This window comes from Trachurus trachurus, assembly GCF_905171665.1.
Source record: "Trachurus trachurus genome assembly, chromosome: 1".
Taxonomy (NCBI): domain Eukaryota; kingdom Metazoa; phylum Chordata; class Actinopteri; order Carangiformes; family Carangidae; genus Trachurus; species Trachurus trachurus.
Window position 1 is genome coordinate 5,179,547 of NC_139891.1, and position 15,710 is coordinate 5,195,256.

General features: G+C 41.7%; 2 protein-coding genes across 4 annotated transcripts in view; one reads left to right on the plus strand and one right to left on the minus strand.

The window, feature by feature from the left end:
- Nucleotides 1–15,710, plus strand: part of slc2a15b (solute carrier family 2 member 15b) — a 66,933-nt gene that overhangs the window by 5,581 nt on the left and 45,642 nt on the right. Inside the window, exon 1 of one of the 3 annotated variants that reach the window (XM_083975233.1) lies at nucleotides 1,526–1,636. The exons of the other annotated variants lie outside the window; for them this stretch is intronic. The gene's annotated coding sequence lies outside the window, so the exon portion shown is untranslated. Of the gene's footprint in view, nucleotides 1–1,525; nucleotides 1,637–15,710 lie in introns of those variants that run through there. 3 annotated transcript variants of the gene reach the window in all.
- On the minus strand, nucleotides 476–1,813 carry lbx1b (ladybird homeobox 1b; the record flags this gene model as incomplete). Its single annotated transcript, XM_083975397.1, has 2 exons — nucleotides 476–963; nucleotides 1,486–1,813. 2 exons carry the CDS (start codon nucleotides 1,811–1,813, stop codon nucleotides 476–478), a joined length of 816 nt encoding a protein of 271 aa, XP_083831523.1.

The window sequence follows — 15,710 nt, forward strand, 5'->3', positions numbered from 1 at the left end:
TGGAGCACTTTGATAGTGGTGTGTGTGTGTGTGTGTGTGTGTGTGTGTGTGTGTGTGTGTGTGTGTGTGTGTGTGTGTGTGTGTGTGAGGGGTAGGCCTTTAGGAAAAGCACTGAAACAGGTGTGTTTGTGTGTGTGTGTGTGTGTGTGTGTGTGTGTGTGTGTGTGTGCGCGCGCGCGGGTGTGTTGGTCTATAGTGTAAAAAAATAATAAGTTCATGTCATTTCAGACCATATTGCTTTGATTGCAAGAAGTTACAGTTTGCTAACGAATACATTGTAAAATACCACTGCATATTTCTTGTTCTGTGTTCATGCTTCACTATGAATAGGTCTATCTGTGCCGATATAAAAGTCATTACATTTTGGTACATGTTCTGAGATATGGTATACAATATAAGCAATAAGATACAAGTCCTCGGGAGGGTTTTAAATCGTCCTTTTGTGTGATGGACTTCTCAGCCTCACGCTGCGCCATCAGTCATCCACATCAATCTCCACGTCCTCGTCCTCTGAGCACTCTTTACTAGTTGTGTGGTCTGAGAACGGAGACAGCGGCGACGACCGCAGTTTCTGAGCGAGCTCGTGCTCCTGCTGGCCTCCCCGCGCGGGGGACTCGCCTCGCGGGTGGCCCAGTGTGCCGTTGGCGCATTTCTCCAGGTCCGCCAGCTTGGCCAGCTTGTCCAAGGGGACCTGGCCTACGGCCTTTGCCGACTCCACGTCGGCCTTCATCTCCTCCAGGTCCCGTTTTAGCTTGGCCCTGCGGTTCTGAAACCACGTGATGACCTGCGCGTTCGTCAGGCCCAGCTGCTGCGCGATCTGGTCCCGGTCGGCGGGGGACAGGTACTTCTGGTACAGGAAGCGCTTCTCCAGCTCGTAGATCTGGTGATTGGTGAACGCCGTCCGAGACTTCCGACGCTTCTTCGGGGTGCTCCTCTGGCCGAACAGAGTCATCCCGTCCCGGCCTGTGAGGGAGAGAGAGGGGGGGCTCAGTCAGAATCACCGGCTCATGCAGGTGCACTGCTGCACCGACGCGCGCAAACCTGATCCTAACCGAAAAATTATAACCATGAATGTGATCTGTTAAACACAGAAAGCCCTAAGCTCTTATAGAACAGGTGATTACATTACAGGAATATTACATAGGCACCACCGGGAAATATAGAACATCACACACGAGGCCTTAATATTAAATAAAAGCGGTGGCGATTCATTTTTGCTGAGGAATCAGCAGAGAAAATCACGCCTTTGTCCGATTAGACATCTCTAAATGAAAACTAGCACTCCTGAATTCAAAAGAAAAATATCTCTGGCTGCTCCATTTAGGCTAATTCATATATTCCATCAGCCCATAAAGTGCAAAAAATATATAAAGAGCAAGCAAAAAGTCATTTTCTGTGTGGTTTAGGCCCTTGGATAAGAAAGGGGGTGAGAGCATTTAAAAAAAGGAGTATATCTCAATGGTTTTCAGTGGGATGGAGATTTACCTTCTGCAGCCTGTAACACGCTGACTTCCAGCCCCTTGAAGGTCTTGCTGGCCAGCTCCTCCAGCGCGCAGAGCGGGGAGGTCTGGTTGAGCAGAGCCCGGCTGGACAGAGGGATGCTGGACGATCGGTGCTTGTCAGAAGACGAAATGAGGTGAGCTGTGCCGCAAATTGTGTAACTTCGTTTCACAGACGGTTTGTTGAGGATGTCCTCGATGCTGAAGGGGGTCAGCGGCTTGTTGGAGTTGGCAGGAGGCGGCAAGTGGTCCAGCGGACTTCGCCTCCTGTTTTCCACTGCATCACATTTGGCCACCTCTTTGGATGTCATCATTGGTTGTGCGGCAGAGTTTATACTGGACTTAAGTTGAAAAAATATTCAGCGGTTGAAAACGAGGGGGAAAAGTCACATAACAGTTTGAGGGTGGGGGGGTTTAGAAAAAATAAAACAAAGAAAAGACACGGAATGGGGAGAAAGAAGAAAAGAAAAATCTTATTCCAAAACGGGGTGTCTCCAAAGTGTCGATCCTCGGGAGCAGCAAGTCCGCAGGAGTGAGATGCCTCCCTGAAAATGGCGAGGTCCAAAGAGCTGACGATTACTAACAAGTTATCATTGATTGGTAGGTAATCAATTATCTCCAGTGGCACTTTCGCCCTCTTCCCTTTCACTCTTTGACTATGTTGCAGTCCAGTGCAGGGCTTTTTGCGACTGGGGGTGTCCCATTAATTAGGACGCATGGCTGGAAGGAGGAGGAGCCCGGCGGAATTATAATGCTTTGTGCTCTTATCATCTTTGGTCTAATTTAGTCGTGTGGTGAGATACCGGAATAGGTAGGCTATATGGGGTAAATGAGGGGAAGCAGAAAGAGAGGGAGAGAAAGAGAGAGAGAGAGAAGGAGAGAGAGAGAGAGATGAGGGGGAGAGAAATCACAATGCGTGTAGCCTATTTAAGCGTTTTTACGCGTAAAACTTGAGTTTCAGTTGAGCAGCAGGAGTTTCTAGTCCTTTATTGAAAACTATTTGGATTATCCGGATGGTGTCAAAAAAGACAGGTCGGCTCAAGCGTTAGTTTAGGTGCCGCAGCTCTAGTTAGAAGGATATTTCCCTCGACCCAAAGCGTGGATGATCCTTTGTTTTATAAAGGTAATGTAGAGCTGGGCCATATATCAGCTCTGATGATACCTCCTCTGGGGCGGGAGAGAAGGAGCAGCATGCATCCCTCTCAGCAACGCCAAATCCGGGCCATAACTCAGGCGAAAGGGCTCCTTTTATATCATCCGAGAAATAGTTCATCTCCTCTCAAATTTCCCCGCGTCCTCCAGCAGGTTTGACATGATGGCTTTATTTTGGTGCTGCTCTGAAAAATCGAATAAGAAAACGAATTTATGCAGCAGGACGAATTATGGGCTCTGAAGCCTGTGGTGTTTTTTTTTTTTTTTAAACAAAATGATCTTTTTTTAACGCACAGGAGGAAATGATTGTTTTTCATCTCATGTCGTTTCAATTTGAATTTAATCTTTATTATAGCAAAATTGTCGGTAATTTCAAAGTGGAAAAAAAATGAACTTTTGCTCATTATAAACCTCTCACATAAGAGTAGGCTATAATAGTAATAGTAATTATTATTATTACTATTATTAACATCATTATTAGCAGCCAGTATTTGGTGTCCTTCGTTGTTAATGCTGCCGCTGTCATTTCAATAGATAGAAAGCTTTATTTGTTTAGCTTCATAATGATGTCAGAGGCTGGAAGTCAGTATCGCAATGTTTATAGTTACACGTCACTAATGGACGCGCCGGAGAAAATAAATAACAGGACGATGATGATGATGATGATGGTGATGATGGTGATGATGCGAGGTGCATGGTCACATTTTCATATTTGGATTTTGCCGATTGTTTTTTCTTTCTTTCTTTTTTGTTGCTTTAAATGTTGTTGTTTCTTTTCTTTTTTTTAAATTATGTCAAATGTGTATTTTACCATCCAGTTCCTGTGCTTGAGATCACAGCATCTTATATAATTAATTTGATATTATCCGACCACACGTTCTGAACAGGGCTCAGAGGGGGCAGCACTGGAAACACAAACTAACGAAAAAGTGATGTAAAGACATTTTATTTTGACAGTCTGCCCCCTCATCCCCCGATTATATTAATTCAGATTAAAACAACAATTGGATGAGTATGAAGACCTTAATTTTAATGAGATGTTTACTTGTCGTTTAAAAATAAGAAAGAGAGAATGAGTAAAAGAAAGAGAAAAAGAGATAGAGATTCAGCCTCCGTTTTAACTTCTTTTTTTCTTATTCTTTTTTTTCTATTAGGTTATGGAAGCAAAAAGCAGCAGCAGCCACTTTAAAGCTTCCACAGTGTGTGTTTGCTGCTGGTGGGGGGTGAGATCTGGTTTTAGAAGTGGAGGTGTTCAACTGATGTATTGCTGGAATACAACTCGCTACATTTGTTTGTCACAGATTTTTTTTTTCTTTTGTTTACCTTTCCCAAACACCCACTAAATGTCTCCACTGTAACTAAAAAAAGAGAAAAACACTGTTGAAAAAGCCATGCAGGAGAAATGAACAGGCTGATTAAATAATAACAACAATGGTGACAATAATATTTGGCAGGCCATCTCTACATTATATTATCAGCTGATTAATTTAAACTAGTTTCATTTAATAATATTATAATAACTGGTAACCTAACTGACAATTCAATGCACTTTCAAAAATGAATATTTACAAAACCATTATATTTCATCACTCACCACTTAACACATTTATAACCCAGTTGGTAATTGAGAATGAAAATATAAATAATAAACAATAAAAAAAAGGTTTATTACAAATGTTGTAATTTTATTCTTTATCTTTTTTTAAATAACCAAACTATAAAACACATCAAGTGGTGCACAGGGGCGTTATAAAGTCCAGGGCAACGTTTCTTCGCTGTTCATCAAAATGAGTGTGTTTCCAGGTGGAGGCAGGTTGTAGATGGAGGGTCGTGGTGTTCAGTGCTGCACCAGCCCTGTTTATTAAAGACAGATATTTGTAGTGGTGTGTCATCATCTCTGTCTCCGGCTTGCCAAGGTCAACGACACGGCCCGGCCTCTCAGCTCTCCTTTAGCCAGAGAACTTAATCTCTTAAGCTACTAGACTGTGTAGGGGACAGGACACACCACATCACTGACTCTGTCAAACACTCATATGATCACTCATGATCTCTGCTCTCCGACGTGTCTAATGGATGCTTATGGGTCTATAGTTGAGTTTGTTTGGTTTGTTTGGAAGGTGTGCTGGATTGGATGTTGCTGTTGGACTGGTATTCAAACGTGTCATAAACTCTAAAGATCTCTGGTTAGCCGTAATCCAGAGGAGTTAGTTTAATGTATTGACAGTATCCATGTGATCTGCCATTCGTCATTCATCGTGCATTTACAGAACAAAACAGCTCCTTCTCTTTCCAACCAGGTGTTGATTTAGGCCTTCCACACTGCGGTCTGTTAGCTTAAAGTGCCATCCTGCAATATGTGTTAGTGACCTCATGCAGGACAGCGCTCACTGCAGGCTCAGACTGCCATCAGACAGCTGCAGGGGAAACTAGCCACATAGTAGCCATTTTGTGAGACCCCAAAGATGGGTGTCATGTCTCCTAGTCTCCCAAAGGCCTGCCTGTTATCTCACATGACACCAGATATAGATACAGAGAGGGAGAGAGAGAGAGAGAGGGCCTGGCTCGGATGTGTCTCTCTGTTTAAAACATGTACTGTATAAATCACACGTCATTACCAGAGGTCACTGGCTGAGGTACACCATTGGATGGTTTCATCGCGAGGGCCAGTCTGGTTGGAGGAGAGTGGATTTATCTGGCAGTTGGATCTCTGGAGAGGCAGCCATATTTTATGTGGCTAGAGATGTAATAACAGGCCTCTGACAAATCCCTGACGGCCCGGCTCTGCCTGCCTCTGCCTCTGCCTCTGCCTCGCAGTGCAGGGCCAGTGCTGCTGCTGGAACAGTGGATCATAAGCAGCACCATTATCACTGTGATACACATGGACCGCTCACCAAACACTTTTCTCCAGAGTGGTGGGGGTGGGGGGTGCAATGACTTTCACATGTGTCTTGTTAAGGGGTCTGCTCGCCACAATTGCAATAAACATTTTCTCATCTACCTCTATTGGTTTGAAGCAATCATAGTTGTATGTGTCAGTGTCTTCAAACTCTGATTTATACTGAGTGGAGACCATAATTACAAATAACATAATACGTTACAGTAATGATAAAACACTGGCACATTGGGTGGGGGTGCAACAAAAGCTCTTAGGGAATGAAAAAACATCAAATATCTTATTAGTCTTTTCTATTTGTTTTTTTTGTTTTTTTGTTTTTTTTACAAATAAAATGTTAAATCTATAAATTCAAAAAACACTAACACTTCCTCATTTTAATTAACTATGGCATCATAAGCTACTGGTCATACAAAGCCAAGTTCCTATATGTATATATGTATATATATATATATATATATATATATATATATATATATATACATTGACTTCTATTGTTTAGAAGTGGCCATATAAATCCCAGAGATGGAAATTATAAATCTAAAAAAAAAAAAAAAAAAAAAAAATGGTTGCAGCCCTAATGGGCGTCAAATTATTAGTCTTAAATGAAGTGCACATAAATAGTTATGATATAAATATTGTAATGTAAAAATTCTCTAATAATATCAAAAGTCCTCAAATTGAGTCGTATGTTATCAGCAAATAACACTCTGGCCGTTTAAGATTGTAAATGTATTAATAGCATTTATTTTTCATTACATTTTAACTACCTTGTACAAACATGTTTCAGATCTCACAACAAAATCACATTTTTATTTGTTAAGGTTTAATTGGCAAAGAAACCAGCTGTCAGATTGATATAATGGGGGAGTACAAGTGTGAAGTAGGTGAGAACAGAAATACTAAACTTACAAGTTTGTAAAAATTACACTTCAGTACATAAATGAATGTGTATGCTTTGTTTGATTATGACCATATCTGGTTTAGGTGAACTGACCCTTTAATTGTGAAAAATGATCTGCACTTTTTTATTTCTCCCTAAACTGAACAGAAATAGTTATTTTTAAAAAAAAAAACATTGACTTACTGATTGTGTCCAACCCCACAAACAAACCACAGAAATAAGCAAAAAAAAGAAACATAAAGATTGAGTCAAACACACCAGTCAATAAATTACAAGCCACGACCTTATCCCCATGCAAGGAAAAGCAAAAACAGGTGCACAGTCTCCCAGGAAATACAAGAAGTGCAGAAGTTACCACATGGGGAGTGTATAATGTAGAGTTACTCTCTGCTTAAAGAAACCTTGTCACGGCTCTCTGGCTGGAGTAGTACAAAATATACTCACCACCATGGACTCAATAAATAGCTTGACACTAATGTTTTAATGCTAAGAGGGTGCCAACATGTTTCTTTTTTCTTTTTTCTTTTTTTTTTCTCTTTACTCATGATGGCAATAAAACCTGCACCACCTAAAATCTGCTTCCTGTGTATTACCTGGTGGAACAGTTGCTGCTCTCCCCCCTCCTCTGCCAGCCAGTAACAGACTGGCTTCATGCCCCTGATCATACTGGTGTGGTTTGGGGCCTGTACACTTGTAGTTGGCGCATCCCGAACATAAGCATTCCTAATTTACAGAAAGCACATTTGAAACTGCACATATGTGGCCACTGGAAACGAGTCTGTGCCAGAGCAATTTTGACCACAACCCCATCTCTGAAAACATGTTTTTCCCTGTTTGTTTTTTTTCTCCCTCCTGTCTTTTCACAATCTGTCCTCTTCATTTAAAAGCCATCAGATTAACAGTCGTTTCCACATGTTTTCAGTGAACACTTCTCCCTGTGCTTCTCTATATTCACTGGCTGCTGATGAATCCCTCCGTGAGTGCCATAGCGCAGCGGCAGATAGTGCTTCATTTAAATGTTCTTTCTTTCTCATCTACACTTCACCATAAAACACAGTAAGCAGTGATGCTGAAGGATTGTGTTATTTGGGATGGCCAGGGTGGAAAAGATTATTCACCGCCTTTGGTAATAAAAACTGCCAGAGGAGAACTGGGGAGAATTATGACAGCAATCCTTTAGTTTTCGTTGGTGCAGGCTGTTTTTATTCTATTTATTTATTTATTTTGATGCAAAGTCTCACAAAGGAGGATAAAGAAACCTTGAGGTGGGAAAACAACTGAAAATCCAATTAGTCACATTCAGAAGTGTAAATACCAGCTGCACTTCCTTTGATTACCATTGTGGAACCAAGTGGATTTGTAATACTTGAACAAACGCACGGTGTCATCATCTGACCTATGATCCATCATCATTCAGGATATCTGATCAGGCTTCAGCCAATCCAGAAAGGAGAATCAATAATGCAGAGGTATGTCAGCCATCTTTCACCCAACCACAGCTTATATAATTCAAACATGTATTTAAAATAGGATAAGACCACGGGGCCACTCTAATTACATGAAGTGGCTTTGGGTTGTGTTAATTCAATGCCCATAGGGGCTTTTCCAATATGGCCGCATGGGAACAAAATGCTGACAGGTCAGCTGTTCTTTCTGTGACGAGAGGAATGTCTCTCTTTCTTCTTCTCCTCGCTTCCTTCTTCTTCCTCATTCCCTCCATCCTTTTGTCAATTATTTTCCTCCGTTTTCTTTCCTCACTCTTCTTCACGTCAAGCCGACACTCACACACGCACACGCGCACTGTCTTTGAGAGATGGCCTCTGTCTTTCAATTAGCCTGCAATGGCCCTCTTACAAGGCTGGCGTCTGGCGAGTAAGGCCCGCAGCAGATGCTGCTGTGGATTGGCCGTTCATCTGCAGCCTGCAGACTGTATTGAACAGTCATTAGGGTGGAGCTGACTATTCATGACAGAAGAAGTGCCTTTGTGTGGGAGGGGATGCTACTACATCAGGTTATCTTTATTCTCTTGTTCTCTGTGGGGTTTTTACGGTGGCGAAGAAAGGGGGCTCTGATCAGGAGGATAAACAGATAATGAATAGTGACTCTGACAGTCGTCTTTAGTGTGATTTCTTTTTAAATGCTTCTGTTGCAATGCTATAACAGATAATTTTGATCATAGCTTGTGAGGGAAAGGCAGAGTGAGAGATAGAAAGAGAGAGAGAGAGAAACAGCCACAGAGCAGCCCCCTGTTGGGCAGAAGAGCCACGAGCCAGTCTGTTGCATTTGTGTATGATTTGTCGACTCTCAGTGGGTCCGTTCATGAAGCACCTGGCAACCCTGCACAGAGGAATATGGTGGCTGCCATGACCATACACCAACACACACTCAACCATATGCCCCCATTGTCATTTCAATGAGCTCAGACAACATTCACTTTCCCCTCCTTTCAGCAAACTCTATCAATACAAACCCCATGTGGAGGGGCCCGGGTCAAGAGGGAGACTCACTACAAAGTGGCCGCTGACACACACAGAGGCACAAGCAGACACGCACACACACACACACACATGCATACATACATACACACACACACCATGCTGCCTCCCTCTGCTCCTCCTCCCCCTCCCCTCCTGAACCCCCGTAGGCTGGACTGAGGAAATGTGAATTAGCTTCATCAATGCAGAGGTTAACATTGCGCAAAGACGATGTTGACCTCTTGTTGTATTCTTGGTTTGATGTCTTTCTTAGGGCCAAACGCTTATGAATAAAAATGGCAAGGGGAGAGGTTGACAAAGGGATTTGTCTGACTAATGCCGAGGGAAAACCCCTCAGGGAAAGCCTGGTTAAGCCCAACACCACTGAATCCCCCCTGCAGTATTATCAATCATGGAGTGGCTCACACAGCGTTGTTATTGTTTTTGCCATAATTGTGTCAGAATAGCTTTCATTTGTCTCTAATGAAAAGTGTCTGCATTCATCATGCTAATGCAGCGACAACATAAATATTACACATGGCGACCTATAGCACCTTCTTAAGCGTGTTCCATTGAAAAATGTGCATAAACATATGTGCTGCCAGATTGTCTCTGTGTAGTAACACACAATCATTTCACTTTAATATGTAAACAATGCGTCAATTCACCCACATCACAAAAAGACACATGTCGTGGAAATTATGTATTTCCTTAAAGGAGAAATGAATAAATAAATGATGAAACAACAAGCAGTTGTCTTTTGTATTTTTAATAAAGTGATAACACCAAATAATAATATAGAGTATAACAGAGTTGGTCTATTACTGCTGAAAGGATATAGTGAGTCTGACGAGGTACATACATCATAAGGAAGACACACGCATACAGAAAAAAGAAAAAGTGAAAAAGAAAAAGAGTAGGCTACATTTACAGTAGGTCAGTTGAAAGCTTACACACAAAAAGGCCATATATATATATATATATGGCCTTTTTGTGTATATATATATATATATATATATATATATATATATATATATATATATATATATATATATATATATATATATATATATATATATATATATATACTTATTAACAGCAGAATCGTATGTCTATAATAATGATAAATGTTGCTATACAGCATGCTGCTGTGTGGACATCCAGTTTTGGTTTTACATTTACAGATTTTTAGAGTTAACTTTATGCTTCTGTCCAATAAAACAGAGGTGAATGGAGCTATAATTATAACTGCAGCACCGCAAGATCCCTGTTGAAAAGTTCACTTCAAGAAACATTACATTAGATAATCAACTAAACTAAACAGTTTTCATACGGACTATTTCTTTGGTCAAAAGTAGTTTGAAGAAGAATTGGTCACACTGAGGACACATTGCCACTGAAAAGTTTAAAAGTAACTTAAAGTCCATCCACCCTCATTTCCTTGGTGTGGGAAATTGCAACACAATCTTTTTTTTGCAATATTTGCGAACTGACCCTTTAAACGATTAACTCGCAATGTGCTTGCATTCTTTACAATGTAAGAAAAAAAAAACAAACATCTGATTTGTGTCAAATGACGCGTTAATTCAGCAATTTCCATGGCAGATTCAACAGAATCAGCATTCATTTTACAACCGGTTTTAAAAGGGATTGGATGACATCCTCTATAAAAGTGTTCATGGTAATAACCATTGGTAAGAACATTAACAGCAGAAAACCTGGGGCGAGAGGGGTGAGGCAGGTTCTCAACCTTTAACCCTGATATAATTGAAAAGCATGTCAGTGTTGGTTGGTTACACAGCAATTTAAAATGGTTTGTTTAAGAGTGATGCCACATTCAGAAACCAGAGCTTATCTCACAATTAAAAACAGGCTTGTTGTGACTTTTTGTGTGTGTGTATGTGTGTAGATGCAGGTGCTCATCTTTGTCTCCGAGTCTTGTTTTTGTGTGTGTGCAAACAAATTAAAGACTGCACACTCCCACACACACTCACACATTATATGCTCCACAGGGCCTGGGCTTGTCTTTATGAGTTTTTTAAAAGCGTCTTGTTTCATATCATGCTCTCCCAGCAAAGAAGCACACACCCAGTAGATCATCACACTGTTATTGTAGGTAATTAAGTCCAAAAGTTGGTGTTATATGGCGCCTGTTGTGCATAAGCAAAATTGACCATTTTAATTGCCAAGGAAATATTTGCTAGCACTTTATCTAGCGTGAAAGATAGTATTACTCTTCTTAATACTGAAAGAGGAGGAGGACCCAGAGAAGATAGCACAGGCATTCATTATACTAACAGTCCCCTTTAAAAATGAATGGTAATGAGACACAACAGCTATTTACTTTTCTTTAATGCTGTGGCAAGTAGCTAGCAAGACCCCCCTCCTTCCTGCAAATGCCCCCGCTGCTGCCCTAAGCTTTTTAAATCTTTGGACTTGTTACACTGCAAAATACAACAGTGGCATTAAAAATTTAAGAGATATGAGTAGAGCTCAGACTCCTCATCCTCCTTGTGGCTGATTATCCTGCTAATCAGAGCAATCTGGTTTCTGCCGCTCCTTTATTCTTACTTATCGGTATTATCATCATGGAGCAAAAAAAAAAAAAGAAATGCCACAACATCCTCATCCATCCATCATCATTTTCAGTCTCATATACCCATCCTCCCACTTCCTCTAGTTTTTCTGTCTTCTTGTTTGTCTCACTACCATGCAGTGTTCGTCACAGCAAGCCTCGGAAAAACCTGTGTCTCTCCCTCTCTCCCTAACAGATGAGTGTGGCCTGGAGGAGAAGGGCTGCCATTCATCCAGATCTGTGCCTGTTCCTGCCGTTTAAACCCGAGCAGGCTCGACTAATGCCCCTGCTTCACTTCTCCGCCGCGCTGCTGCTTTATAGGCTTTGTTCGAGGCTGCGCCTTTATTTCCCCCCCTCTATCCATCTTTTTCATATTTTTCACCTCCTAATTGCTCTCCCTCCTTCTCTCTTTCTCTCCACAGCTTTATTTCTGTCCTCTCATCCCACTCTTCCAACACTTTCTCTGCTTCTCTTGTGCTTTCATTTCATCACCTCTTTTACCTTTTTACCATCCCTCCTCAGCAGTTGCTTTCTCCATCTCCTCCTCCTCTGTTTTTTTTTTTTTTAAACAGGGCCTTAGATGAGAAGTCGGTGGCGTTGAGCCGAGGAGGACACACTCCACTTAGATAAATATCCCCATTGCTCTGAGCAGAGCCAGGGAGATTTATTCATCCGCCGAGCTGGCAGAAAATTGACTTGTTTCATGGGGGCAGGCTAGTGACGCATTGCCATGAGAGGCAAAGAGACAGGAAAGAGGGAGGGAAGAGGAGAGATAAAGAATGATAAAGGGAGAGAGGCGCATGGAGTGGGGGAGAGAGAGAGAGAGAGAAAGAAAGAAAGGAGGGAAAGAAACACGGCGGAGAGAAATGAGGGGAAAAGAGGGGAGAAAGAGTAAAGCGATTTAGGGAGTGGGGAGGGAGAAAAACGATAAAGAGAGATGAGAGAGAGTGATGTCCCTCCCCTTGTACCAGAGGATAAAGCCAGTGGGGTGGTGAAACAGTGATGAGGGAAATGGTACAGCTGACATTTATATAAGAGGATATTGATGAAGCAGAGACAATAGCAGACTCAATCCACTCCTCCTCTTCCTCTTTTTCCTCCTTTCTCTTGTTTACTACTTTTCACTCTCCCCCCACTTGTCTTTTCTCTGTCTCCTTCTACTCTCTCTGTCTTTGGACTGACAAAGCGCTGTTATTGGCCACTACATCCTCATTGAGGGAGAAGGGCCACAACCTTGGGTGACTTAAGACTACAGGCGCCAATGGCAATGCATCACAGTGATAATCTCTTATTTTCTCCCTTCTACCACCACACGCACATACACACACACACACACACACACCTACACACACACTCCAGCCAGCTTACAGCAGCATCATCCCTTAACAGAAAAAACTACAGTGTTCCTGTGTTTCATATTGCATCCATGCTAACACAGCAAATAGAGAGGAGACGAATGCTGCCTCCCCTCGGCTTTTCTTGAAGAGGAATGGAGTTGTGTGTGCATATGTGTGTGTGTTTGTGTGAGTGGGTGGGTGGTTTTTGTGTGTGCGCTTAGTTTGTATGTGTGTTTGTGTGTGTCTGTAAGTGCGTATGTGTTCTGGGAGCGATGGGGCGTGGAGGATTTCTGCTTGTATCAGCACCTGGGCTGCACCGAGAGAGAGGTATACAGGGGAGAAAGATGGGGGAACTGGGAACTGTGTGTGTGTGCATGTGTGTGTGTGTGAGAGAGAGAGATGGGGGGTAAGAGAGAGAGGGAGACACACACAGAGAGGGAGAGAGAGAGAGAGAGAGAGAGATGTAGGGTGGGGGTGGCTAACACAGACTGGTGTATAATTTAGTCTCACTGAAGCTCAAGGCTCATGTCAACCTTGGATAGGGACCCAGGATGATAATTTGAATTGGGAATTAAGTCACCAATCAATGGTTATATTTATGCTGAATCAGTGGTTTATTAAGAGAAGAGAACTCAATCACCGGATGTATATGTGTGTGTATGTGCATGCACGTGAGATGCAGCTGCATCTACACCACAGTGAGAATTAGCACTCTCCTTTTCTGCGAGATCACAGCAGCTGATTTATGCCATATTTGTTTGTCAGTGGAATAATGCATCGTTTGCTGATGGCTGTATTTTAAAGTCTTAGGCAAACAAACAAGTCCTCCAAACTACTGGACAACACATTATTTGTGAATGTTGTCCCACATACATGATCATCACTGCCTCTAAGGCAATAAAACTGTTTTTTCTTTTAATATAGGAAACAGCAGGTTCTCCGTTAAAGGAGAAACTGTTACTGTAGATTTAAGGACAGTTCAGTTCAGTTCAGTCACAACCCATCTAGCCTACTACAAATTGTGTCACACTCCAGTAATAATCTCACAGAGCTGTGCTGTCAGTAATTTTACAATCCACACTTTTTGTTTATATATTTTTGATACCAGCACCATTACAATGCATGAAAGTCCTGAAACCAAATTAGTTTACTTTATTTGATTTTCCAAAATTAGTCAAACTTTCCAAATGTAAATGTTGTCTTACTTAAAGGGACAACGAGGAGTTTTGGAAAAGCGAAGCGTTTTCACACTACATTTATGAGCCTCCGCGCGCACCGTGAAATTCTTTGACCGGCGCAAGACAGACTCATGTTTTCATTCATCAAGAATTAAAGTCAGAGGTTCAAAGACGATCAGATACCGTCGTAGTTCCGACCATAAACGGAGATTCGGCGGCGTTATTCTCATGACTCACCACAAAACCGAAAGTAAGGAAATGCTGGTCGGCTCGACCAGCATTTCCGCCACCACTAATAATAACAAAATAACGATAGAGACAAAACGATATATTTATCGAAAATGGGCCCATTAACAAGTGTGGGTAACGTAGATTCATCCACATTAACGTGAGACTTTTTTATAACCAAACTCCTCGTTGTCCCTTTAAAGCAGCTGCAAAAGAACTTTCCACAAATCCAATAGTCTAACATTTGCAAAATTATAATGAACAGATGGTATAAATACTTAACCCAAAAACCTTAGCTTAGATTTAGCTTGAGTGAAAATGGTATTAAAATGTATCCTCGTATCCTCTTTTTACATCCATTTGCTTGCTTGGTATGTTCCACGTATTTCCAGCCAAAATACAGCCACATAAATATTCTGCCTCTTGATAAACTGGTTATTTGCTCAAAAAGTGTGACACTAACATTTTACTAGGCTTCTTTTGTTAGTTGTGTCATATATCTAAGTGCGTCATTAACAAACAGAGTCCAGTTCCAAACAGTGTGTGTGTAAGAGTTACACAGTAATATTGGATTTTACTTGCATGGTGCAACTGCCAGCGATGGCACATTTCACCACACAATTTCTGGTTGTTTTTCTTCTTGTAATAGAATTAAACAAGACTTTGAGACAAATGTGAATCACGCTTTTAATTATGGGTTGTTATAATGTGAATTTTGAACAAATGAGTTTAGATGAACTTACTGAATATTAGACATTTCTGTAAAAATTGTATCGTTTATAGCTTTTCTGTTGTACTGGGCAGAGTGTTCCTTTGAGGGTATAGCTACAAATCTGACAAAGTGTTTGATAGCAGCTTTATACTGGTTCTACAGCTACAGATTCATTTAAGTTGGTAGGCTACCTACCCAGGACGGAAGTGTGAAACCAGGCCCTACCAAACACTATCTAATCTGCGATCTAGCACTATAAAACACCCTCAAACAAACAACTTATACACATGCCAATTTCTTTATGACCTCAGGTTTCGTTGAGGGACTGTAAGGTGTGTATGTAATTTCCACATATGAGAGTGTTTGTACCTCCTGAGTCGTGGCAAATGTGAGTGGCAGCCGTGCTGGAGAGGCACCGTGACCTTCTCTCTCTGGACTGTAACTCAATCAGAGCTCAAGGCGTGACACCGTAACCCTGCGTGGCAGGAAGCGGCCTGGCTGCGCCACTCTGCTAATGCCTTCACTAACGGCCGTGACCACACCGCACTCATATCCCCCCAGAAAACCAATCTGCTCCACTGCCAGTTCCTTACGAATGAGAGATAAGCCCTTTTTTTTTTGTGATTCACCGAAAAATGCGTGTTCGGGATGACAAGTTCACAGGTTAACTTCTCTCAGGTTACAGGTTCATTAAGGGAATTAATGATGCTTCTGTAGCAGCTGGATTAAGAGAGTATCTGCTTTCCTTTCGGGCATGC